At 37.9% G+C, this 25,755-nt stretch overlaps 3 protein-coding genes across 10 annotated transcripts in view; 1 reads left to right on the top strand and 2 right to left on the bottom strand.

Moving 5' to 3' along the window:
* The window catches only part of tex2l (testis expressed 2, like), a 35,532-nt gene extending 14,794 nt beyond the window's left edge, over positions 1–20,738 (top strand). For all 8 annotated transcript variants that reach the window (XR_016117296.1, XR_016117295.1, XR_016117291.1 and 5 more), the window contains 3 exons: positions 7,249–7,330; positions 16,587–16,644; positions 19,123–20,738. The gene's annotated coding sequence lies outside the window, so the exon portion shown is untranslated. The remainder of the gene's footprint in view (positions 1–7,248; positions 7,331–16,586; positions 16,645–19,122) is intronic.
* Positions 1,038–10,823, bottom strand: noxo1b (NADPH oxidase organizer 1b). Its single transcript, XM_089014762.1, has 8 exons — positions 10,664–10,823; positions 10,487–10,567; positions 10,286–10,358; positions 9,666–9,849; positions 9,385–9,590; positions 7,202–7,300; positions 5,850–5,967; positions 1,038–2,777 (listed from the first exon to the last, which is right to left on the bottom strand). The coding sequence occupies exons 1-8, from the start codon at positions 10,736–10,738 to the stop codon at positions 2,135–2,137; spliced, it is 1,479 nt and encodes a 492-aa protein (XP_088870888.1). The 5' UTR covers positions 10,739–10,823; the 3' UTR covers positions 1,038–2,134.
* Positions 20,739–22,620: 1,882 nt separating the features above from the next.
* Positions 22,621–25,700, bottom strand: LOC148887145 (glucose-induced degradation protein 4 homolog). Its single transcript, XM_089014764.1, has 6 exons — positions 25,282–25,700; positions 24,827–24,886; positions 24,150–24,257; positions 23,953–24,054; positions 23,749–23,879; positions 22,621–22,845 (listed from the first exon to the last, which is right to left on the bottom strand). The coding sequence occupies exons 1-6, from the start codon at positions 25,471–25,473 to the stop codon at positions 22,782–22,784; spliced, it is 657 nt and encodes a 218-aa protein (XP_088870890.1). The 5' UTR covers positions 25,474–25,700; the 3' UTR covers positions 22,621–22,781.
* Positions 25,701–25,755: the final 55 nt, after the last annotated feature.

Genomic DNA, 25,755 nt, shown 5'->3' with positions numbered 1-25,755 from the left:
TATTTATTTATTTATTTATTTATTTGGATAGGTGTTTATTTATTTATGTATTTATCTATTTACTTTAATTATTTATTTGGTTCAGTGTTTATTTATGCATTTGTTTGTTCATTTATTTGGTTTGGTGTTCATTCATTTAGTTTGGTGTTTATTTATTTGTTTGGTTCAGTGTTTATTTATTTATATCTGTATTTGGTTCAGTGTTTATGGATATATTTGTTAGTTCATTTATTTGGTTTGGTGTTTATTTATTTGGTTCAGTGTTTATTTATTTATTTATTTGGTTCAGTGTTTATTTAATTGTTTGTTTATTTAACAACGATTACGCGAAAGTGTTTGTTTATTTATTTGATTTTATGTTTATTTGGTTTGTTATTTATTTACTTATTTTGTGATTTAGTTATTTCATTATTCGTTTTTTCATTATTTGTGTGTTTATTTGTTGCAAGGTGCTGCATTGTGTTAATATTTAGCCTTTAAAAAATGTCCATTATCTATATGACCAAAATTGTTTGACTGTCACCTTTGTCCAAACTAAAACGATTTTAATTTGTTTCTCATCCCTCAATGATGGACCAGATTGTTGAATGATATCAATATTCTTAAACATATTCTGGATTAAATGAATCACTTTAAATGACAAATTAATGCATGCTTAATCAAATTTAAAAGCATCATGTTCGAGTTGCACTCTGTGTTTACAATGCAATTAATTCTATAGTCCACACCTTAAATGTAAAACCACTTAATAACAGATAATAACAGAACTAGTGTTCTTGTTAAAAAGCAAAGGAAAATTATTTGATGCATTCATTGGGCCAGGCTTTGTTGTGAAGAAATTGGAACCAAAACAGTGATTGATGATAAACATCTACGTCGTGTGATTGTCAAAACCAAATCGGGGGGCCGTGTTGAGGAAACAATGAAAATGACTGAGGGAGAAAGAAATTCCCTCAGGAAGAATCCTACAATACTTTCTGAAGTGCCATCTCTTCCCATCCGTTTATTACAAATACATTCACGACATCATATCCATCGGAAGTTTATCAAATCATCTTTATTTCACAAATGATGTGACTTACAACAATGCTTGTTCTGCATGACAGTGAAATGTCAAAACTACTGCAACCAGTCATTCATTTCTAATCCATGCTGTCATTTCCGTGCGTTCAAAACAAACAATACAGATAAAAATAGTTTAACCTCCCAACATTCAACAATCCACGTCAACATCCGGAGCAAATTGTTTCTTTCTACCAGCCCCGCCGAGTGCTTCATTGAAGCTACGTTACACTTGCTTGTCATCGACTTACTGCAAAACCAGATTTCAAGTTCAATAGACTTCATTCCCTCTCTTGTCCCGTTGTGCAATTACATAGTCACTTATTGAAATGAAAAACAAAGTAATGTAATTTATTCAATACATTGTAAGAATGAAAATTGTAAAGAGCAGTACATTGGGGAGACTCAACAAATTCTCAAAAAAAGACTTTATCCACATCGCAGGGATAATACAAGTGGGCCTCAATCGGCAGTACATTTGCACCTAAAAACTAGCAACCACTCATTTGACGACAATGAGGTTAAAATCTTAGCGAAAGAACGTAGATGGTTTGAAAGGGGGGTAAAAGAAGCGATTCTTATAAAACAACAAAATCCTTCATTAAACTGGTCTGGTGGGGTGAGGTTATATTTGGATCGTTCATACAATAGCCTGCTTAGGCAAAACAGGTTAGGCAACTTTCGTAATGCTGATGAGGTGATACCGGTGGGAGTGGGGGAAATAGGCCAGTCGTTAGTCAGGAATGTAGGAACAATCAGTGGGGCCACAGGGAGGGGTCCTCTGCTCCCCCCAACCTGAGAGTAGGGACCTATCATAGCTGTGTCCGGCGCCGCCATGTCTGGACATTAGGGATATATAAATAGGGCCGATACGACCAGTCAGACTTTAGTTCGCTGACGAAGCCTCTTGGATAGGAGGTGAAACGTCCGAAACCTTCAAATTTGTACAGATGATGGCTGAAGAAACCTTACATCGATAGTCACTTATTGTTTTTGTCGGAAAAAAAAGTATGAATGAGAACTAGTGTGAGTAAATTAGAAAGAGTCCAAAGTGTCGAGTTTGCATATGTCCCTACAAGCGAGAGTGGATGTTTGAATCGGGCGATCTCTGGAGCCGGGTTTTGGTCTCTAGAGCAGCTTTGCAAGTCACCGAAGAGCATCGGTTAAGAATCTCCTCCTTTTTGGGTCTGGGTGGGACTATCGGAGGAACAGGACCAGTGTCGCTGCCTCTGGAACTGTAGCTCCCAGAACTCATGGAACTCATATAACTGGCGCTGGAGTTGCGACGTTCTCTGTAATTACGCTCACTCGGGATGACACTCTGTTGAGGGAAGGGTATGAACACGTCCGCTCTTGGAGTTGAAGATGAGCTACTGACCGATGAGACGTTGGTGTCTATGCTCGAGCTTGAGCTGGTGCTTCGAACGCGACTTCCTAAACGAGTGTCATTAACCTCGATCTGGGCAGAGATAGTTTGGGTTTCTGACAGAAGGTCCATTGAATTGGTTCTGGCCAGATATTGGAGTGCAGATCTTTGTCCTAGATGGCCTTCCCCGGTGATCTGGGCTGGAGAAGAAGCATCCAGAGGTAACCCGCTGATGATCTGGTTATGGGTGGACCAGTTGAGTTTTTTCTGTAAACTTAAAAGTCCAGTGGAGGGGTTGTTGTAAGGTTGAAGGTACATCGAGGGGACATAGCCCACTTTGTCGTTGAATCTGGAAAGGATAACAAAACATTGTTTTGAATTTGGATTCAATACTGTCCTTACTGTTAATGAACCTCAATTGTCTCAGATATTCGAAGAAGTCAATAACAACACTGATAGAGAATAAGAAGTATTCATATTTAAAAGTTTCATGCTGTTATATGCTTAGTCAACATGTGTGACTCGAATACACAATTGAAGCAACAGACAACCAAAACTGTCAGCTTCATCTAGGAGATCTGACCTTGCACAGAATTTAGGACTTAGGAAACTCCTTATCACAGAAGTCATTTAGGACTTCAAACTCCTTCACAGGAAGAGCTCATTAGCCAGGTTACAAATTCATCAGTTCATGGAAAACACAATGTTTTATTGCTTACAGCTGTTCGCGCTTAGAACTCAAGAGGTGTAGTATTCTAATCAAGAAAACTATGTTTTACTAATGTATCACTTGGATTTGAAGGCTACAGAATTCAGACGTCTGTCATGAATGGCTGCGTCTCCTGCCGGCAGTAAGAAGATAATCTTTCTGGGTTTGAGTCTCTGTCCACAGTGTCTGAAACAATATCTCGGACAATTACGTAGATTCCAGAATCTATTTTGCATTGTAACCTTTTAAGACTTTATAAAGGTTTTTTTTTTTCATTTATTTCATGCACACATGCTTTTCATTTTGGTAGACTTGGTAATGCCGCAGCAGGTCAAGGAGTGTCCTGGGGATACGCCTGGCTAATTATAATTGAATGTTCATTTTCATTTTCAAACTTCACAGAGAGAAAACAATGTTTTTAGATTTTTAACTTTGCTTTTTTCATTGATTTTTTTCTCGCCATTTGCTCATTTTCAAACAGATCTCAGTAAGTTATACAAAATAGGTGCAGGCTATTGTATTGTAATGCACTTTCGGTGTCGTCAAGGTGACACACGGTCGCGGATTAAATCTGTTTGCACTTTTAATGAACAAAAATAGCAACAAATTAATGACACGCCCGATTTGTTGCTGGCCACAAATCATGCCCATTCGCTCCACACACACACACTCATTGCCTTCCACTCCACAGGGCTCACCCCCTCTAAAGTTGCCCTACCGTCTCTAATAAACCAATAACATGCATAAGTCAAATAAACAGCTCTATTACAGTATGTTTCAGCTGTTTGGTTTCTCAGAAGTGGTTTAAAGAAAAGAATAACCCACATTGTGGCCATGTTGGAGCCTATCCCAGCCTGGTTGCCAGCCAATCCCAAAGCATACAGACAAACAAGCATCGGCAATCACAGTCACACCCACTGACCATTTAGAATGCCAGACCGCTTTTTTTTCTAAGAAAATTATGTTTCACCCATTATAAAAGGTAGTATGTACCACTATTTAACAAGCAATGGCATAAATCGCTAAAAAGCGCTACTAAACCCAACCAGAATTGAATTGCGAAGAAGAACGTTTAATGGCTGCCACAAAATCAATCACAATGATGAGATTAAATGTCCTCTAAATCGCTGTGTTGAACACTTAACTCATTCACTGCCAGACGGTGTGCAAAAATGCGTCCACTCCAGTGCCAGGGTTTTTGTCATTGTCAGTCGAATTCCGGGGCCCACAGAATATTGAGTTTTAGGACTACATAAACATTTTATGCAACGTAAGAAACCTTAGACTCTCTTCTTTCATCGGCAAAAAAGTTAATTCCTAAATTATACAGGTGTGGAGTTATATGAACTTGAAATGAGGGTGACTATCCAAAATACAATGCAAAACATATTGGTTTATATAGCGCTTAAACAACAGATGAAGGTAGAACAAAGAGCTAACATGTAAAAAGGGGAAATGCTGTCCCCTTTGTGGAAGGGAAAAACATTGCCAGAGGTCTGGCCAGTGCTTTATCTGCACCCAAGCAAAAAAATAAATAAAAAAAAATTCAAGAATGGCGCTCTATGTCACATTTTTAATTCCCGAATAACTTTGTGGATGGCAGTGAATGAGTTCATAGTGTTTTAAACGCGTATGGTGGCTTAATTGGACAAAAAGCTGTTAACTTGATTGTTCACACATGTGATTGATCCTATTGATTTGGGAAATTTTAATTACATGAAGGAAAACATGCTTTATTATAATATTAAAATCCCCGAAGGTTCAAGAGTTTTGCACTATCTTTGAATGGCAACTTTTTTAATACCAGTATTTGGTAGTGTAGATGAGCATTGGATATTTCTAATAAGCATTTGAAATTAACCCATTGACGCCGAGTGTGTTCATATGAACACAGATAAATTCATTTTTGTACCCTCTCGTGCAAAACGTGTCCATATGATCACGGCTCATATCTCAGAAACTACACATTCTGCAGCTAAATGGAAGCCATTTTTGAATTTTTCCACATCCTTATTACACAATATATAGTGTTAAAAACCAATCTGAAAACGTTTTCTATTCTCGGTGTAAATGGGTAAAAAGAGGTGAAAATATTGCTGTGATATACAATATTCATATATTATAATAATAATAATACAATTTCAATTTTATTTTATTTATATATAATATATCACACCAATACGAACATCATTTTTTTAAAGCCACTCTCGACTTTGTCCTTTTTGAGCCTGCATTTAAATCCCCCATAACAGAAAGTGTTATGAGTCAAATATTTTTTAATTTAATTTAATTTAATTTCTTTCTCTTTTCTTTCTTTGTTTTCATTTTATTATATCATTAAAAAATGGTTACACTGTTGTATTATTGAGTACATTACAAGTCCTTGCATGTTTTGTATTACTCACCTACTTTTGGTTATTTTAAAATGGAACGATTCCAGAATATTAATGGATGTAGAAATAAACCCTATGCTGAAATATATATATATATTGCTGTGCATATTAGCTGTAAAAAAAATCAATTAAAGAAAATTACTCGTGTATTTCCCCCCCCCCCCCCTCCCCTATAGATAACCAGCAAATCTGCAATACAACAACGCCAAGTCAGCTCTTGGGTGTAAAATGGCAAAGTGATCTGTTTTCTATCTGCCAATTACGGCAGCGTAAAAGGTGCAACACAAACGTTATTGTTCTCAAAAGATAAACTAGTTACCTGGTGAGCCACCAGCCGTCATCGGACATCCTAAGCACCTCCACCACTGAACCAATGGGCACAGATAGCTCGTCTGCCTTCTTGGTGAAATAATTTCTCACGGCGCAGTAGAGAGCACCTTCGTAAGGGGGCGACGCAAACAAAACGGCAAAGTTGTCGTGAATAAATTGTGTTGAACACACTGACATACCTGTCAACCGGCCATATTTTGCTGTATTCTGTACAATTTTTGCACATTTTTTAGTGGTGTACGGCATACAGGAAAGTGCGAAAAGTCTCGAGATGAAACAAAAGTTCCGAAAAATCAAGTTCAAGAAAAGTGGAATTTTGTTTTGAAATTAGTTAAATTAAACATTTTACCGTCTTTTTTTGCCGTAATATCATTCATATTTTTAAGAATTTAAAATCAAATTATTTTTTTCTGTGGACAAATTCAATTTGTCCATTGTGACCTTACTAATGGCTAAATACTTATTGAGAAAAAAAACGTGTAATATTTTATTGTGCAATTGTATTAACAAAATTTGACATGTAAACATTAATACTTTTAACAAGTTACACCATATTTCTAACAATAATCAAGTATGTAGGCTGGCTAGCTGGCTAGCTGGCTATCTAGCTAGCTATCTATTGGCGAGCTATTAGCTAGCTAGCTAGCTTTCTATTTATTTGAGTTATTCCAGGTTGAGTGAACACTGGCGCGTGTGGCTGCCGCTGCTCACCCACAGAAAAACGGATCCAGTGACTGTAAAGTGACCTCGAGCTTTTTGAAAGGCGCTTACAAATAAAATTTAGTATTAGTATTATATTATGATGATGATGATGATTATTATTATTTGTTGTTGTAGAGCATTGCGGCTTTTTTTTTTTGCTGTGGACAATTGAATTAGTCCACAGCAAAAAAACAAGACAATTTTTAAAATTCAATTGATTACTTTTCGAAATGTGTTTTAACTTGTTAAAAGTATTGATGTTTACATGTGAACATTTGTTCATATAGGTGCGCAATGAACAGGCGTATGTTTTTTGTTCTTAGTAAGTACGGAAAAATGGACCCGTTAGTAAGGTCAAAGTGTCTCGCACGTTGACAGGTATGAACTGAGCAAACTGTTTGACCGAAAGGCCTCAAATTGAGGCAATGCATCACTTTGAATCTTTTTAATACATGGCATTTAACTCACAACTATTTTCTGTACCAGTTGCACTTGTCTATTTGTGACTCATTTTGTTGTTTTTATCTCTCAGTCGTTCGTCCTAGGTTCACGCCTTAGTGTCATCTTTTGTCACATTTTCCAAGAAACGGATGATGCACCTATTCTAAAACATTTAAACTGAACAGATAAATATCACACCTTGCTGCTGCAGTCCTCTCTCATCTTCTTCCTCTTTTTCCAAATAGGGAGCAGGAAACCAGGCAATGTGTTTGTCCTCATTCTCCACCAACCACCAACCTGATGGAGAACAAACGAATCATAAGCAAGGTAGGATCTGATCCCTTATCTCCATCATCCTCATCATGACTCATTCTCATTTTATGATCTATCCGTGCACTTTTGCACAATTCCAATTTGTATTAGAAGAGGTTGTGATAGATAGTCTGGATTTTTAAGATTTTGCATATATGGAGCGGATGGGGAGGAATGTACAGTATGTGTGGTATGTATAGTGCATATACGGTACATCAGTATGTCAAGGAAACAATACATACACCGTGGTTTGATTGAATTAAATCAAAATAGGGATAATGGTAGCAGCTGAACTTTAATTGGGGTGACTCAGGTTTTACTTTACAATGCTCTAAAGGTGTGTGCAAAGCCTCCTCAGTGATGAGAAGGGTGTGCTCACTTGTGCAACCGCATTCCCTGTTTATTTATCCTCTTGAAAGTAGTTAGAATTGTTGGGTTTTTTTGTTTGAGGTGTAGAGGTTGCGGTAACGGTGGAATAGCTTTGGAAATTATTGATCTTGATTTGTAGTATTTTTGATACAATAATCAGAAATTGTGATTTTCGGAAAGATTATTTTATGCTGAATATTGTTATATTTTTTTATTATTTTTTTTATTATTTAATTTTTAGTATTTTTATTTTTTTATTACATTTAATTTTTATTATTTAATTATTTTATTCATAATAATATAATAATACATTTTATTTTAAGCACCTTTCAAAGCTCTCAAGGACACTTTACAGTCACAGACAAGCATAGATACGATAATGAATAAAATACAATTATAAATAGAATACAATCAATAAAATACAGTTATAAATAGAAACAAGAGAGAGCTACACAGAAAATGCAATTTTAAATAGGTGGGTTTTGGGATGGGATTTATTATTATTTATTACTGGCTTCTAAAGAAGTGTTTAACAATATTTATAAAATTGATCATAAATAAAATCTCATCCCGCATTTTTTAGATAAAATCATAGAAGAAGAGTTGATATATCAGAATACAAACATCGGAAACTATTTTTATGGGTATTTAGGCACAAACAAAGGACGCGTGGAGTAATTCTGATGCAATCTTCCGTTTGACAGCCGAAAAAAATGCCACATGTCGCTAGATATCGGAAAAATGGAGTATGAACTTGTGCCCATAGCAAATGTGGGAAGAAAATGACTCTCCTTTATTTCCTATGAGTAAAAATTTATGGTACAACTCATTTGTACAGTCAATAACAGACTTTATATATATACAGTAAAGTCTCGTTATATCGATATTCAAGGGAGTCCGAAAAAATATCGATATAACCGGGACTATCGATATATCCGATATCGATATAACGAGACTTTACTGTATATATATATATATATATACACACACATATATACACTGTTGTTTTCAATGTACAGTCAAACCTCGGTTTTTGAACGTCTCGGTTCTCATCCCATTCAGTTTTCAACCAAAAATGTCATATTTTTTATGCCCCGGTATACAACCGAAATTTGGTTCTCAACCAAAGTGAGTGCATCTGAATGCATCACTCGACGACCCTCCGCTTCCTTATACGTCACCTCCTGACAGCATTAATATTGTTGTTGTTTTATTTTTGCGAAAATGCCAACATATTTGGTTAAGATCTCATGAATAGTATGATTTTAAAGCAAGCAGAGGATGGTTTGAAAAGTTAGTTTGCCCTGTGATTGCCCAAAGACAGCTGGGATAGGTGCCAACACGCCCCGTGGCAGACAGATAGAGAGCTTTTTATGCAGATCTTAATGTTGATGTTAAAAATTAGTAACAATAAAACATTACAGTTTGTTTTTATGGAATTTTACACATGACCTGCTCTATTATTAAGTTTTTATCCGGTTTATGCTGTGAAATAGTTAAAAATTTGTTTTCTCGACTGAACGGATTAAGAATTTTTACATTGATTTGAATGGAAAGTGCTGTTTCGGTTTTTGAACAAATCGGTTTTCGAACAGGTTTCTGAAACAGATTAAGGTCGAAAACTGAGGTATCACTGTATTGCTTACTTTGGGGTGTGTATTTTGAGAAGAGTAAAAGTGAGATTTCAATTGTGGACTGACCAGCAGGGTCCTTGATGAGAACTTCCAGTGTTTCATCCTTGGCCACTTTAAATGGCTGGTTTTTAGTGTCTTTGGTCTCGTACGCAGCGACGCAGCGGTACGTCTCGGTGACAAACGGGCGTGTGACGGAGCCAACTCCTCCACCTCCGACCCTTTCACCTCCTCCTCCTTCATTAGAGCTTTCATCCGGTAGCAGGATCATGATGCTAAGGAGCACGAAGGTCAAGTGTGACAATTTGTCTCTCAAGTCGCCTGTGGCGAATCATCAAAGAGAAATGTACCTGTTCTTGGTGAAATCCGGCATCGTGTCTTGGTCGAGCGGTGTGAAAAATTGCGTGACCTCTGAACTGCGGGTCACTGTTTGGTGACCCATGAGAAGCTTTTTGCAGTAACCCTGCAAGTCTTTCATTCTTTGGATGGATCGTTTTGATCCACTTTGCTGTAGGGCCTTTTTTTGAGCCTCGCCTGAGGAGAGGAGGTGGATTTAGTCAGTTGAAAAATGTTCCATGCAGCTGATTTTTATATGGGTAAAGATTCTTATTTCCGTCAAAGGCAGGGGTGTCAAAGTCATTTTTTGCCACGGGCCACATTGTAGTTATGATTTCCTCTCGAGGGCCGTTATGAATTTGGGGAACCCATTAGAATGTTTAATCCCCTCCTCATATTACATATAGAGCGCATTGCAAATTAATGACTAACTAGTTTTCAAATCTGAAGTCAAGAATAATGACTTTTATTGTGGTTTACATCCCAAAGTATAAAATTGTGGTTCATATTTTAGCAAGCATCATGGAATTTCACAAGTTTCATTTGCTTTCGCGGGCTGAAAAAAAAATGTGGCGGGCTGGATTTGGCCCCCAGGCCTTGACTTTGACACCTGTGGTCAACGGCAAGCCATTACCTTTAAATTTTGGGATCATTCTGGTGTTACTTTGCGACGGGTCAGAGAGAGGAAATTTCTTCTTTAATTGCTTCTATTTAGGGAGAGAGAATTAAAAAAAGTTAAGTTTATATCCCAAAAAAGATTAAATAGCCCAGACAACTCCTTTACGAATCATTTCCTTCTACCCCAAAAAAATAGAAATGCAAGAACAAAACTTACATGAAAGATCTTGAAATCATTATATGACCTGTAGACAATCACTTCATTGTCATCCGACCACAGCACGGATATCATGAACATCTAAAAAGCGCACCCCACCCCACAAAAAAAATAAAATCAAATCAAATTATTGATCCAAATACATATTTTAAGTACAAATTAGAACTTTGCACTCACCTTTAATTTCGGCGTTTCCCTGTGTACGGCTCCTATAAAGCGAACGGAGAACACAAAACGCTTTTCTTCAGGCATCTTGGTGGGAGGGGTCGTGGGTCAGGGGGGTCAGGGTGTGGATGCAAACCGTTTACTGCGTTTACTGCCCTCGTCAGTGCCTCTGCGTCGCTGTGCTACCTCTTGAAATAGTTGTTCATCCCGTAGGCGGAGTCGAAGCCGCAGGGGACTTGGCAGGCTTCCAGCAGTCAAACATGGGAGGTTTTTATATGTAGTATACGTGTTGAATGGCATATATTCAGTTAGATGTTCTTAGTATTGTTTTATTTTGGAGTTTGAGTGACATAGAGAGAGATTAATCAAAAAAATGCTTGTGTTGAGTTGAATTTGGTGTGCATCAAAATGACGCAGTACACTTGCTGTTGTTTTTTTTGTGTGTGTGGGCCGTGCGATTTAGGTATTTAGGTCACAGTGCGCACAATAGTTAATACAGTACAAAGACGAAATTCATTACAGCGATTTGGATGGTTTGGAAGGTTCCAAATCTCTACCTTTAGCCAGATATATACCTTATGTTGTGCAAAAAATAGAGAGCATCTCATTTAACTCATTCACTGCTAGGCGATGTGCAAAAATGTGGCCACTCCGGTGCCAGGGTTTGTGTCATTTTCACTCAAATTGCAGTATCCACAGAATATTGAGTTTTAGGACTACATAGACATTCAATGCAGCGTAAAAAAAAACCTGTTTTACCAGAAAAATGTTAATTCGTAAATTACAGTACAGTATATGAGTATGGAGTAATATGAGGCGCAAGTGGGGGTGGTAGTACAAAAGGCAACTGACTCATGGGAAGGAAAACATTGCCATAGGCCTGACCAGCGCTTTATCGGCACTCCCCCCTCATAAGAAAAACCAAAACCGGAATATCTGTGTGAGCTCTTAGGGGTACAGGACTGGTCAGCGAACTGAAGTTTAGCTGACGAAGCTTTTCGGATGAGGAGCGAAGCATCCAGCACCTTCAAAGAAGTACAGATGATGGCTGAAAAAAACTTTTCAGCAACAAAACCCAAACAAATTCGGGAATAACGCTCTATGTCATACTTTCAATTCCCGAATACATTTGGGAATAGCAGTGAATGAGTTAAGTAAAGTCACGGAAATCGCTTTTCACCCCCGAATTCTAGCTAACACGAACAATAAAATAATCAATGACGTATGGTAATTTGACAAACTAGCAAAAAGCACCCCAAGATGTAATTTCAGCTCCTTGTCTGCTGCCTTCAGATGGAAGAAATAAACGGGACCACCTCAGGGTTCAGGAAGGTCAAAGGGCACGTTGGAGCCATTTCTTCAAAAGGGAAATTGTCCAACCCAAAAAACAGATTTTCGACCTCCTTCTTAATCCGCGATCATCTCATTTCACCTTTGCCCGAAATGTAATACTGTATAATTGAACTTAAAATTTCCCATTGGTTGCGCAACACATATTGGTTACTGATTTGCTGCCAGGCGACATACCTGCGACACCCGCAGAATTGGAGATGGACAGAAATGCCGCGGAGCCATAATTAGACATAAAATTAATTCCATGAAAGGGAAGGTTCCCGGTTGGCTTCATTGCACGTATGTCTGTGTGGGTAGATAAATATATTGATCGATGCTGTTTCAACGGTGACACACTGCATACTGAACAACAACAAACTTGGCTCTTTCGATACAAACTGAATCAAAATCTTTGATTGTTACAGTAATGCATCTTCTGGTTCTCACACCTTAAAGCACTTGTATCCGAAGTGGGTTTTGGACATGCCCCTTTCTGTCAGCTGTTTTTTTTTTTTTTAGTTCGACATTTACCTGAAGGATTCCTGGATTCCCAAGTGCATGATTACATTTGTGCACGTGCAGTCACTCCAGACTTGCAGCAATATCTCTTATCAGCAGCCCGCAGAGCTCTTGCTCATGTGACTTTGTGTGTGTGTGTGCGTGCGTGTCTGTGTGTGTGTGTGTTGCATCACCAAAGCACACAAAAATAATTTGAAATAAATCTATTTTTTTTTCATGTTTGAAATTGGGTTCCCACAGGGCAAATCGTTGTCCCCACTATGTAGCAAAAACGGGTATGTATGTGTGTGTTTGTGTGTGTGTGTGTGTTACATCACCAAAACACACAAAAACAATTTCAATTTGAATATATTTTTTTCATGTTTGAAATTGGGTTCCCACACGGCAAATCATTGACCTCACTATGTAGAAAAACCGTGTGCGTGTGCTTGCGTGTGTGCGTGTGTGTGTGTGTGTGTGTGTGTGTGTGTGTGTGTGTGTGTGTGTGTGTGTGTGTGTGTGTGTGTGTGTGTGTGTGTGTGTGTGTGTGTGTGTGTGTGTGTGTTACATCGCCAAAGCGCACAAAAAAAATTACGATATAAACATATTTTTTTATGTTTGAAATTGGGTTCCCACAGGGCAAATCCTTGTCCCCACTATGTAGCAAAAACGTGTATGTGCGTGCATGTGTGTGTGTGTGTGTGTGTGTGTGTGTGAAACAATAGCAGGTGTCTCTTCAAAGACGCTAAGAAAAAGTCCCAAACTCTTGAGTGGTCTTATCTCAACCACTCATTAAAGTGTGTGAGTGTGCAATTCCTGTATGAGGCGATGCCAGGTTTCTTTTGATTGGCACACACACACACACACACACACACATTTTTCACAACAACAACACACACACACAAAAGCATATCAATAAATAATAATAATAAAAATAATAATAATAATAATAATAATAATAATAATAATAATAATAATAATAATAATAATACATTTAATTTACAAGTGCCTTTCAAAGCATCCAAAAGCACTTTACAATCAAAAAGAACAATGGAGTAATAAACACCAGTACAATAAAACCATATATAACATTATAAATAAATGGCATCAGTGGGGAGGGGGGGCAGTAGTGTCCGTCCACCTTTCTTTGTCTCTGAAGAAGATGTCAAGAAGTCAGTTTAAGAGCCACGTGAGGTTTCATACATGAGCAAGGTTCACATAATGGGAGTTTTTGGTGAGGTGGGGGGGGGGGTTGAGTTCTTGGTATATTAGCTCACAAGGAAGCAAAAAGCAAGGTAGGATAATACATTAAAGCAAACAATCTCTCACCTGGAAAGTGGCGGGTGGACGGGACATGCATTTGTCACCTGGACATTTGTCTTCCGCGGGGACTTGCCCAACTTAACCAATCCAAATGCGATTATGTTGCAATTTTGGACATGATTTAAAACAAAAACAAAGAGTAAAATTACAATCATTCTGTTTTTTTTTTTTTGTAGTTGTGATGCAATTATTAGTAGTTGCATCACAACATGACGTATTTTCCCCGCTCGTGTTAAATTGATGCTGTGATGAATGCAAAAAGTACAGCATACTGTAGATATAATAGTAGTGTGCGTTAGATATAGATATGAGGTTCAAATATGTTTTATTTACCAACGCAATGTGCATTTATGCCTCTGATACTTGCTTTCTAGCCTTAATTCATTCACTGCCAGACACGTGCAAAAATGTGTCCACTCCAATGTCAGGGTTTTTGTCATTGTCACCTAAATTCCAGGACCCACAGAATATTGAGTTTTAGGACTACATAAAGATTAAATTCAGCGTAATAATAATAATAATAATAATAATAATAAATAATAATAATAATAATAATAATAATAATAATCTTCTTTTCCTTTCGGCTTTTCCCTTCAAGGGGTCGCCACAGCAAATCACAGGTTACAGGTTTGAGCCAAATAATGATAATAATAACAGGATTTAATCTGAAAAGATTCAAATCTAACAAATAATAATAATAATAATAATAATAATAATAATAATAATAATAATAATGATAATAATAATAATATATTTAATTTCTAAACGCCTTTCAAAACTCTCAAGACACTTTACCAGAAAAAAAATTGTTAGTTCCCAAGTTGTAGGGGAGTTATATGAACTTGAAATGAGGGCGAAAATACAATACAATTTATACATATAGGTTTATATCCTGCTTTAGCAAGAGCTAAAGCTGGAACAAAGCGCTAAAATGGAAAAAAGGGAAATGCTGCCCCCTTGTAGAACATTCCCAGAGGCCATGGCCAGCGCTTTATCGGCACCCAAGCATGAAAAAACAAAACCCGAACAAATTCGGGAATGGCGCTCTACGTCATATTTTTAATTCCCGAATACATTTGTGAATGGCAGTGAATGAGTTAATGTCATAAAGATCTATGCAGAAATTCCGATATTTATTTGTATATATTTTTTTCTTAAATGGCGTAATTTCCAGAGTCATTCATTAACTCGTTTTGATAAAAAAAATGTCCTTCCCCATTCCGGTTCAGGGTGACTAATTCTTAGCCACGTTATAATGTAACCTGTTCACATTTATTTCGACCGCAATCCTGTTCACTAATTGGCGTGACAAGGAACGTTATGTAACATGTCACACTGGAAAGGAAAGATGTCACTGTAATATGAGATCTCCACTACACAGAATGTCAATGATGCCATTTTTAAACAAGCATAAATGAAATATCATTGTCATCTGTTACAGATAACTTCAGTTTTTAAAAATCAAAATCAAATCAAAACAGAGTATCAAATAGGTTCAAATGGAATATATAATTAACAATAATTTAATGATATAAACATAAGCTCTCTATTTGCTATCTAGCTGGCTAGCTATCTAGCTAGCTCTCTATTTACTATCTAGCTGGCTATCTATCTATCTATAGCTAGCTATTAGCTATCTATTAGCTAGTGAGCTAGCTTTCTATCTGAGTTACTTTCAGCTATCTATTAGCTATTTATTCGCTACCCAATACCTGGCTAGCTAGCTAGCTTTCTACCTATTTAAATTCCTTCCGGGATAAGTGAACACTGGCGTGTGTGGCGCCGCTGCTCACCCACAGAAAAAAAAAAAAACGTATCATGTGACTGTAAAGTCTATTGTAAATCCTATTTTTATGTATTTGTTATTATTACATTTTTAATTGATAGGCCTATATATGACATGTATTGTAATGAAATTGAACCCTAACTCCTTATTGTTATTATTATTAGTAGTATTATTCTATATCTATGAGCTATCTATTAGCTGGCTCGCTAGCTATCTAGCTATTGTTTAGCTAGCTAGCTATCTATTAGCAACTGCATCCTGTGACTGTAAAATGACTGTAAAGGTGCTTATAAATGAAATGTATTATTATTATTATTACTGTATCTATTAGCTAGCTAGCTTTCTATTTGAGTTACTTCCGGGTTGAGTGAACGCTGGCGCGTGTGGCTGCCGCTACTCACCCACAGAAAAGCTTATCCTGTGACTGTAAAGTGACCTTGAGAGTTTTAAAATGCACTTATAAATTAAATGTATTATTATTATTAAAGTGACATTGAGATTTTTGAAAGGCGCTTATGAATGAAATGTATTTGAAATAAATTTGAAATTGATTTCAAATTTTACCATTCCAATTGAATTAAATACCACAAGGTTGAGTCTTTACAGACAATTGACGTCATTCCACCCACCCCCATGGATAGTCCCCATGTCATAATTTGTGCATGATTTATCCGGCTTTCACAAGCACCTCTTTGTCTGTGCAGGTGCACGCCGTTTATTTCATTTAAATTTGCTCGACATGTGCACTGAAATATGAATGTCAACCCCTCCCCCCCCAAAAAAAAAAGAGTAAACCCAGCACGGGGTATGACCAAAACATTCTGCTACATTACTATCAGTATCGTAAAATAAATGTAAATGCAATATGGCTCAGATGGTGTAATAGTTGGTTAGACACTCCCGATATAGTGTCAACAGTGCTCTTAAAGGGGGGAAAATGGTTGCAGAAGTGAAAGCCAATCCCCTAATCTCATTTTTTTTATCTCATTCGACCAGTGATTCAACCCAGAAGCCAAACAAGGAAATGGGAGAAGGAAGCAACATGGCCTTTACTGTATCCTTTTCTTCCCACAAGGAAAGATCTGTGTTTAAATCAACATTTGAGTTTTCTGTTAAATATATAATCGTCGTTGGTTGAATTTATCATTGTCCCAACAAAGGAGCTCAAATTAAAAAAAAATCCCCGTGTAAAGAAAGAACGGGATTTTGTGCAACGAAACCCGTTCATAGACAACCTATCACTAAGTGTAAATGTATCGCCACTGCCAGGAATAACACAAAGCTTGTCACACACACACAACAAATAGCACACAAAAGAAATGACGAAATTAGGAGAATGTGAATGAAAAGGTTTCTTCAGCAGTCATCTGTATTTATTTGAAAGTGTTACGCTCCTCATCCGAAAAGCTTCGTCAGCGAAGTAAAATGGTGCTTGTAACTCTGGCCCTGTATATACCAATGATAATGTGGTAATCATAACCAGATTTAGCTTCGGTATCACCTCATTATCATGTTGATGAGATGATACCAAAGCTAATGTGTCAATCAGAGCCAAGCATAGGACATTAGAGGTAATCAGACAGAACATAAAGAAGTAATCAGATTAGTTTCAGGGAGTAGTCCACTGCTCCCACAACCTTAGAGCAGAGAACTACCACCACCACATCTGTCCGATAATAGAATAGAAGCTAGCTAGCTAGCCAGCTATTGGGTAGCAAATAGCTAATAGCCAAAAAACCAACAGCTAGCCAGTCAGAAATTTACAGTCAGCTAGACAGCTAATAGCTAGCTAGGTCATGGATGGTGAATAAGTAGCTAAAAAACACAGCCCCTTTACCTGGACGTATGAGATGATCTCCGGCATTCGGCTGCGGGATTGAGTCCATTAGGGATCTATGTAGCAGAGTTACCAGCACAACTTTAGCCCGCTGACGAAGCTCTTCGGATGAGGAGCGAAACATCCGTCACCTTCAAATAAGTACAGATGACAGTTGAAGAAACCTTTTCATCGATGGACCACGACTGTACGTCTGAGAGCCTACACAGACGTTAGAATATGGCGGAATCAAGCTAATGGGCTTAGTTGATTTTATTGTATTTTTAGTGGTTAGCGTGTACCTTGTACAACCTATATTTTGTAACCATACGCTCATTATGCAATATGTAACACTTAAGTAACAAATAATGTGTACATGTTCTAAATTCCTGCAGGAATCTTTCCAGTCTGCGTCGAAAGTGGATCATAAAGACGGAATGCTAAAAGGTAACCTAAATGTCGCGACAAAGATAGGCCAAAAGAATGAGGGAGCTTTTTTTTTACTTTGCACTTTGCTTTCAATGATGAAACACTGGGATTTTTAGATCTTGAGCAATCCCAAAATTGGCTCTTAAAACCATAATGTTTAGTTTTTCTTAGTTTAAAAACAGTCAACAAAATCCCATCCGCAACCCTGATGATGATAAGCATTATGGAAAACGATTGGATAACTGGATAGTGCTTTAAAAAAATTATCTTTTAAAATCAGGTTAATAGATTTTACAAGTAGACCTTATAGTGTGCCTCCTAACCACAGATGGAAAAGCTGATGGCATTGCAGCAAACAACAGAGCCCTGAGGCACACGATATTATATAACAATTTTACGTAAGCAAGTGGGAGTCGAACAACAAACAAAAACATGTTATTAACTTAAACATAGACTGCAAAAAAAAATGATTATGCATGTGACTGCAACGTCATGGTAAATAGGGGGGAGGGGTGTTTCAATGCCAAAGCAAGGTATCAAATGCCGACTGACAGCACTGGTTGTCTTACGAGACAGTTCACGAGACGTGAACTAGTGAGCAGCAAGGTGAGCGAAGGAAAGAAAGAAGTAGAAAAACAAAATACAGGAGCTGCTAGAAAGGCAGCCACTTTCGCGGCGCCATCTTGAAGTCAAAACAACAACAGAAAACAAAATAAATAATATGACAACACAAAAACAATGTATTCAAGCATTGTGGCGTTCCACTTGGTTCCCTTTCGAGTCATTTGGGGTTTTGTTTACATAATAATAATAATAATAATACATTTTATTTCAAGCGCCTTTCAAAGCTCTCAATGACACTTCTCTTGCTCAAACAACTCTCAACAACACAAGAAGTCCAAGATGGCGCCCGAGTCGGCAAATCATCTTGCTTTTTTTTGTTGTTTTTATCTTGTTTTTGTGTTTTCTTCTGTCACTTTGAGTTGTTGTGCTTCGTGTGGAACGGATACGGATTGTTTTTCAGAATTTTTGGCTGAGCGGTTGCGCCTTTTCGGCAGCACGAATATGCCAGCACAGTTTTTGATTGGGAGGAATGTCTGTGCCATTTGACTGTCAGATTGTAATCGCTGAACAGCTATAGGGGCGATTGAGCTTTTTTGTGCCTGTAATGGGCAGCATTTTCACAGCCCCACTTTCTTCAGCTGAAAGGTCGGCACTTGGAATTGAAGCGGATTTACGTTGGACCGGAGATGTGAGACAATTTATTTTCCTTAATGGATGCTACAGCTTCATGTTTGCTTTCAACATTTAGCTTGTAGTAGACGAGCACATTCCACCCTGACGTCCCTGATCCACTGGTGAAAAGGACGCTTTGATTATCTCCGCTTTTATCTCGAACTGCTTCATGCAACAAAGAGGGTGCAGAAAGTATTAGATTAGTATAAGATTGAATGGCTGTCTCTGTCTTTTGTGTTGTCATATTATTTATTTAGTTTTCTTTTTGTTTTTTGGACTTTAAGATGGTGCTGAGAGCGTGACTGCCTTGACAGCAGCTCCTGCATTTTGTTTTTCTACTTCTTCCTTTCCTCTTCCTTTAATAACGTTGCTGCTGTGAAATGTATTTTTTTCCCCCACTGCGAGACAAATAACAGCTAATCCAATCCAACTCTAGGATCAATACAACGTCTTGTCACCATATTCTTACGTTCAAGAACGACATAGCAAATGTTTCTGACGAGCAAATGTTTTCCAACCCATTTAACCATTGTTACGTAGCCTACCCTACAGGTTGCAAAGAAAAAAAACACACCGTGTCATGGGTGTGTGCTACCTGCTGAGCAATTAGGACTAATTTGTACAGTTTGTACACGAAAACTAGTTTTCCAATGTCTGTCTGATCATTCACACAATAATCATTTCCAGTGCAGACTTGGATCGCCAGTCTTATTTCATATGTTATTTTAGATTGATTTCCACTCTACTAATTTGTATTAAACCCTATTTCGTTCAAGTAGTGCGGTGTTCAACATGGCTTACTTCCTATCCCGTTTGGATTTTTGAGAATGAATGGTAAATGAGAATTTTTCAGCATGATTTTTTTTTTGTCTTTGGTTTACTTTTCCAACCACATTTCTGCCTGCAAGGCAATAAATCGCTGCTATTTTTTTTATAAACTGTAATTTGTTGTCATTAACTCATTCACTGCCAGACATGCAAAAATGTGTCCACTCCAGTGCCAGGGTTTTTGTCATTGTCACTCGAATTCCAGGACCCACAGATTATTGAGTTTTAGGACTACATAAACATTCAATACAGCATAAGAAACATTAGACTCTCTTCTTTCATCAGAAAAAAAATAGTTAATTCCTAAATTATATTAGTGTGGATTTAATGAGCTTGAAATGAGGGCGACTGTCCAAAATACAACACAATACATACATATTTTTATAGCGCTTTAACAAACAGCTGAAGCTGGAACAAAGCGCTAATATGTAAAAAAGGGAAATGCTTCCCCCTTGTGGAAGGTAAAAACATTGCCAGAGGTCATTTCCCAGCGCTTTATCTTCACCCAAACAAAAAAAAAAAAAAAAAAATGAACAAATTTTGGAATTGAAACTAAGATGTAGAGCGCCATTCCTGAATAAATTTGTGAATGGCAGTGAATGAGTTAATTGGAAAAATAATTAACAGATAGGCTTTTGCCAAATAGGATGTTTCAAAATAAAATGCTAGAGGTCTATAAATATTCTGTTCATAAAAATATCCAAGCACAGTTACTTTCTGAATAAGCGTATTTTTTGTTCAGTTAATCTAGGTGGTGACCTCCAAAAAACAAACTACAGGATTGAATCTGATCTGATGCAACTTTAAAAATTGACATGAACCAATTTCACCCACTAGATGGAAGCAAATATTTAAAAATAAAACATAAAAGCACAGACACCAGGTTCGTTTGGATGATTTCTCCTTTTGAAATCCATTATTCATTCCAATCGGTCAATCTCAAGAAAACACACATCTGGATCTGTTATAATACAACTCTGATAAAACTTTTAAAACATGGCACAGTCACATCACAAGGGAACATGATAAAAGTGACCCGGATGGGATTTTTTTTTAACAAAAATATTGTCTTTTAATCAAAGATTATTATTATTTTTATTTCATAGACTCTAAGGATAGAATAAAATCTCTGAAAATGGAGGCTTGGTGTTTGGAGAGTGCTATGTTGAACATGTTGCATAGTCAAAAAAGACGTGGATGGAAGGAATAGGATTTATAAGTTAAAAGGGGACACGTAAAAGTTTTTTGTTTAATGCAGAGCATAAAGCTTGTGGGGGTGGGGGGTATACCCTATTATTATACTTAAAGGACAACCGACACCATTTTTTTGTTTCTTAACTGACATCAGAAAAACGTTTTATAGCATCTAAAATACCCAAAACACGCAGGCTGTGATATTCATAGTCAAATGCAAAGCACTAATAAAAATGAGTTAGTGTCCCAAAACTACTTGAAAATGACGAGTTTCAGAAGGTCCCGCCCCCTTGTTCGTGACGTCACGCCAGGAAATCTTGCATTGCTCTAGAATCAAAACAATGGCTTCAGATTCAGAGAAGATACTTTCTTGTTACTCATCCAGTTATGAATATAATTCAAATAGTTCTGAAGAGGAAAGCATAAATGTTTGCAATCGATTAAAGAAGTCCTCCCATATCAATTCGAGCCGCCAATGACAGCAATGTAGCACCCAGAAAATGCAGAAGATGGCACCCAAGCTCCATTGGAAATGGGCTGATTTGTCTGCTGGGAATTTATGTCAACTAGTATCAAGTGGTAGTCTTGATGCAACACACAACGATTCACCATCATGTTATTTATGTATTTTCCTTCTAATTTCGCCATCAACACGAGTTTTCAGACCAAACAAAGTACCCAAAATGCATTGTGTGTCGCTTTCTCGGTCAGGGGCGTTCCCTCCCGGACGTCACGTCAGGAATCGTCACCAACTCGAAAACAAGACTTCCTGAATAGTCAGCGCGAGTCTTAAAACGTAAAATATAGCTAAATGCGGTGGAATACTTTGTAAAATACGCTCAGTAGAAGTCATTTGAAGTGATTTTACAAATTATGGACACAATTTGATCGTAGGCGTCGGTTGTCCTTTAAATTTGATTGTTTTGTTGATCAACACTCCAAACAGTCAAAACGCTTTAAAAGCCATTGACATTTTTTTTTTTTTTTTTTGCTTTAAGCTTGTGTACCGCGGGGGGATTAGCGTTAAAAACATACTGCAATTTATCGTTGTGCAAATGTAACAATCATACAATATCCACGGCAATCACTTGTGATTAAAAAGCATATCTAACAAGGGCGAAAGGAGTTTCCCGCAGGGGTGTAGGATGAGGTTGGGGGCATAAAAGTGCCGCTATGTATCCATCTTTTTTGATAGAATCATAAAAATATCCTCTTGGCAAGCAAACAAAGAACTGTTTCAACTGAATAATGTTTATACCGTCATGTCTAGCTGTTCGTTTATCTACAACCTGAAGTGCTACAGTTCTTTGTTGATAATGGTTATTATTGTCCAACCCTTGGCCATTTTAGCTTATAAAATATCTTGAGGAAATATCCCAAGGATTACAAAATAAAAGCCAAATATTTAAACATAATACAGGTAACAACAACCACACCCGGACTCTGATTCTGGTTCGGCATTTACACACGCCAGACAGCTGCATTTCCTTTTGTCTTCTTTTCTTAAACCTTACACATACATTCAAATGTCCTTTCCCATGCATTGATCCATATTCTGTCCGTTTGAGCGGCAAGCTCGATGTGTCTTCTCGCGATCCCAATACTGTCTGTTTTCTAGTCTCTGTAGCATCTGCAGACTTCTGCCTTTCCTGATGTCCATCGGACAAGATCCACAATGGCAGCCGGGGTCACCGGAATTCATAGATGGCGGCGCTGTGCTCTGGGACGTGGGTGAGGTTTAGAGATTGGTACCTAGAGTGAAGTGAGCAAGATTTAAATGACATTTAACTCATTCACTGCCATTCACTAATTTATTCGGGAATTGAAAATAGGACGTAGAGCGTCATTCCCGAATTTTTTTTTTTTTTTCATGCTTGGGTGCTGACTAAGCGCTGGCCATGGCCTCTGGCAATGTTTTGCCTTTTCACAAGGGGGCATCATTTCTTTTTTTCCATATTAGCGCTTTGTTCCAATTTCAGCTGATGTTAAAGAGCTATATAAACCATTATGTATGTATTGCATTGTATTTTGGACATTTCAAGCTCATATAACTCCAGACCCATATAATTTAGGAATTACCTATTTTTTTCTGATGATAAAAGATATTCTAAAGTTATCATTACACTCTAAACGAAGCTGGTTAAATATACGAAAATGTCTTAAAGTTAAGTCTATTCTCTTTGTCTTTTCTGTAATACCGTACAATAGCTATCTGGCTCGCTGGCTAGCTATCTAGCTGGCTAGCTGTTAGCTATCTATTGGCTTGCTAGCTAGCTTTCTATCTATTTGTTTTACTATTCTGTCATGTGACTGTAAAGTGCCCTATTATTATGATTATTATTCTATTTGAGTTACTTCCGGGTTGAGTGAACACTCTCGCGTGTGGCTGCCGCTGCTCACCCACACAAAAAACTTTTCCTGTGGCTGTAAAATGACCTTGAGAGTTTTGAAAGGTGCTTATAAATGAAATGTATTATTATTATTATTATTATTCACAGTCTTTGCGATTGTTCTGGCTGATTCTAGTAAAAGCCAGGCACTGAAATATAAGCGGCAACATAATTGCCGACAATCTCCAGATGTTCTTGGATGTAATCCACAAACAAATTGATCGCTATGACGACGAAAAATAAATAATAGTTGTGCTGAGGTTACCATTCAGAGCTCCGGTGGTAGTAGTAGCCCTCGATTGTTGCTGTGGATTTCTGGAAGCAAATGTAGTAAAATCCAGCAAAGGAAGCGCCACTGATGTCTTTGATTGTATGATCCGGGACCAAAAACTGCTCCTAATGATGAAAAACAGACCCGACATCACTAACGGAACAACGTCAAGGTCACAGGATACAAAAGACAACTTACCTTCCACCTCATAAAAATATAGTCGGAATTTGTAAGATCCTCATAGTCAAAATCATCTGAGTTGAAGGTCTTTGCATACTGGTAGAAGGCCTGGAACTTGCCCTGGTGGCAAAAAAGGAAACCAGTGGTCATTTCAGAATAATAATAATAATAATACATTTCCCCATGTCAAACCTTAAATAATAGTAGACAATTACCCAATGTTTACGATCCACATCCTCATCGGCGTCCCACTTTCGGGTGAGAAATGGCCTTTTTCTGCTGATTATCTCTCCAGCGAAGAACGTGGTTAAAGTTGGGTATTCCTGAACCAAAAGACAATTAAACTTTCATTTTAAAACTAATTTGCATGTGCATGATTCTCTTCACGGTAAGTTTATGGATGCCACATGGCCGTAAAGTTATCTGTCCAAGCTGCTTTTTGCTGGGCTTGCAAAGATATGTAGCTGAGGAGTTTTTTTGTTTTGTTTTGGCACATACACGTCACTGTAATTGGAGATGACATCTTTCAAATATCTCTTTAGTTAGGAAACATGCAGAATTTAGGTCATGTGAAAATTAATGAAATATGGAAACCAATTTCCGAAATACTAAATACCGTAAACTACTGTATATTTTAAATTTTTGAATGGAGCAAGACAATGAGGACTTTTGGTGAAACATTTGCATAGGAGTGAGTCGTAGAATTCTAAGAAAAGTGGGGATTCTTGTGAAGCGGAAAATTATTAACTTGCTTGCGCATGCAATGCGGCAGACTGTTGATTAATGCATTTTGCACACACACAAGAAAAAAAAAACACGTCAAAAACTACTCAAGACAAACTATTCACGGTTTAAGACGGACCTATTAAATAGTGATAATAGCCCAACTTACCTCTGTTAGTCCTTTTATTTTCAGGTAACCACACAGGTAAGAGTCCTCCATGGTGACGTGCTTGGAAGGGGAAAAAAATGAGCATGTTCTGCTGTCAATCATCACGCTGCCATTTGACAGATCACAACTGCCCCTCACTGTTCTGCATGAGCAGAATTGACACATCAATAATGCTTCCCTTCTTAACATAGCACACGCAAAACATGCATTTGAATTCAAGAGGAATTATTCAGATTTACATTTGAAGATGCAAAGTCTTATGAGTGAGGTATGTCATTATAGAGTAATAACTGTTTGAATGGCTGGATCGTGTTCAGGCAAAGCTAAGCGATTGCTGCATTGGCAAGCTAGGCCCATACTCATTGATTCTGCAACTGTCAATCATCACGCTGCTATTTGACAGATCACAACTGCCCCTCACAGTTCACGTGAAAAATGTCCCTTCGAATGCCCACCTGTAAAACAACTTCCACGTCGTACGAGTTTCCTTTGCTCTTTTGGTGCCCTCTGAACTTCGAGCCGCTATACAACAGCGAAGTGACAACACCGGGCTGCCGGGTGTTGATCGGGGGCGGGGGTATAAGCGAGGCCGAGGATGCGAAGGCCGCGCAGTGGTAGTCGCTAGTGTATCCAGCAGGGACAGGCATGGCTCCCGCTCAAATTGCTGGGTACCCACACTGATCGATCGCCGTCCGCGTGATGCCGGCGTCCCCGAAGACGCGACAAGGGGGCTGAAGTTGTCCTCCAGCCTCCAAATCCCCTCGAAACCTGAACGCTGTAGTTTGCCAGGTACCGAGCTCCGAGGGAAGTGGACTTCGTCGCAAAGACGAAGGCAAAGAATCTGCACCGCTCATTGGCTACTACTATTCGACGTGCTTCTATCCTATATTCCTATTGGTTCATTTGGCGGAAATTTTCACGGGATTAGA

This window comes from Hippocampus bargibanti, linkage group LG15, assembly GCF_051943395.1.
Source record: "Hippocampus bargibanti isolate YZ-2025 linkage group LG15, ASM5194339v1, whole genome shotgun sequence".
NCBI lineage: Eukaryota > Metazoa > Chordata > Actinopteri > Syngnathiformes > Syngnathidae > Hippocampus > Hippocampus bargibanti.
This window is presented reverse-complemented; position numbering and strand designations above follow the sequence as displayed.

What these genes read in the sequence shown, in the direction of transcription:
- noxo1b (XM_089014762.1), bottom strand. Translation starts at nt 10,738, where the DNA reads ATGCCTGAAGAAAAGCGTTTTGTGTTCTCCGTTCGCTTTATAGGAGCC. An exon ending in GAGAGGACTGCAGCAGCAAG is followed by an intron (nt 5,968 to 7,201) that starts GTGTGATATTTA and finishes CCCCTTACGAAG; the next exon opens with GTGCTCTCTACTGCGCCGTG. An exon ending in GACGGCTGGTGGCTCACCAG is followed by an intron (nt 2,778 to 5,849) that starts GTAACTAGTTTA and finishes TATCCTTTCCAG; the next exon opens with ATTCAACGACAAAGTGGGCT.
- LOC148887145 (XM_089014764.1), bottom strand. Translation starts at nt 25,473, where the DNA reads ATGCCTGTCCCTGCTGGATACACTAGCGACTACCACTGCGCGGCCTTC. An exon ending in ATGTGGATCGTAAACATTGG is followed by an intron (nt 24,055 to 24,149) that starts GTAATTGTCTAC and finishes TTTTGCCACCAG; the next exon opens with GGCAAGTTCCAGGCCTTCTA. An exon ending in ATATTTTTATGAGGTGGAAG is followed by an intron (nt 23,880 to 23,952) that starts GTAAGTTGTCTT and finishes TTTCATCATTAG; the next exon opens with GAGCAGTTTTTGGTCCCGGA.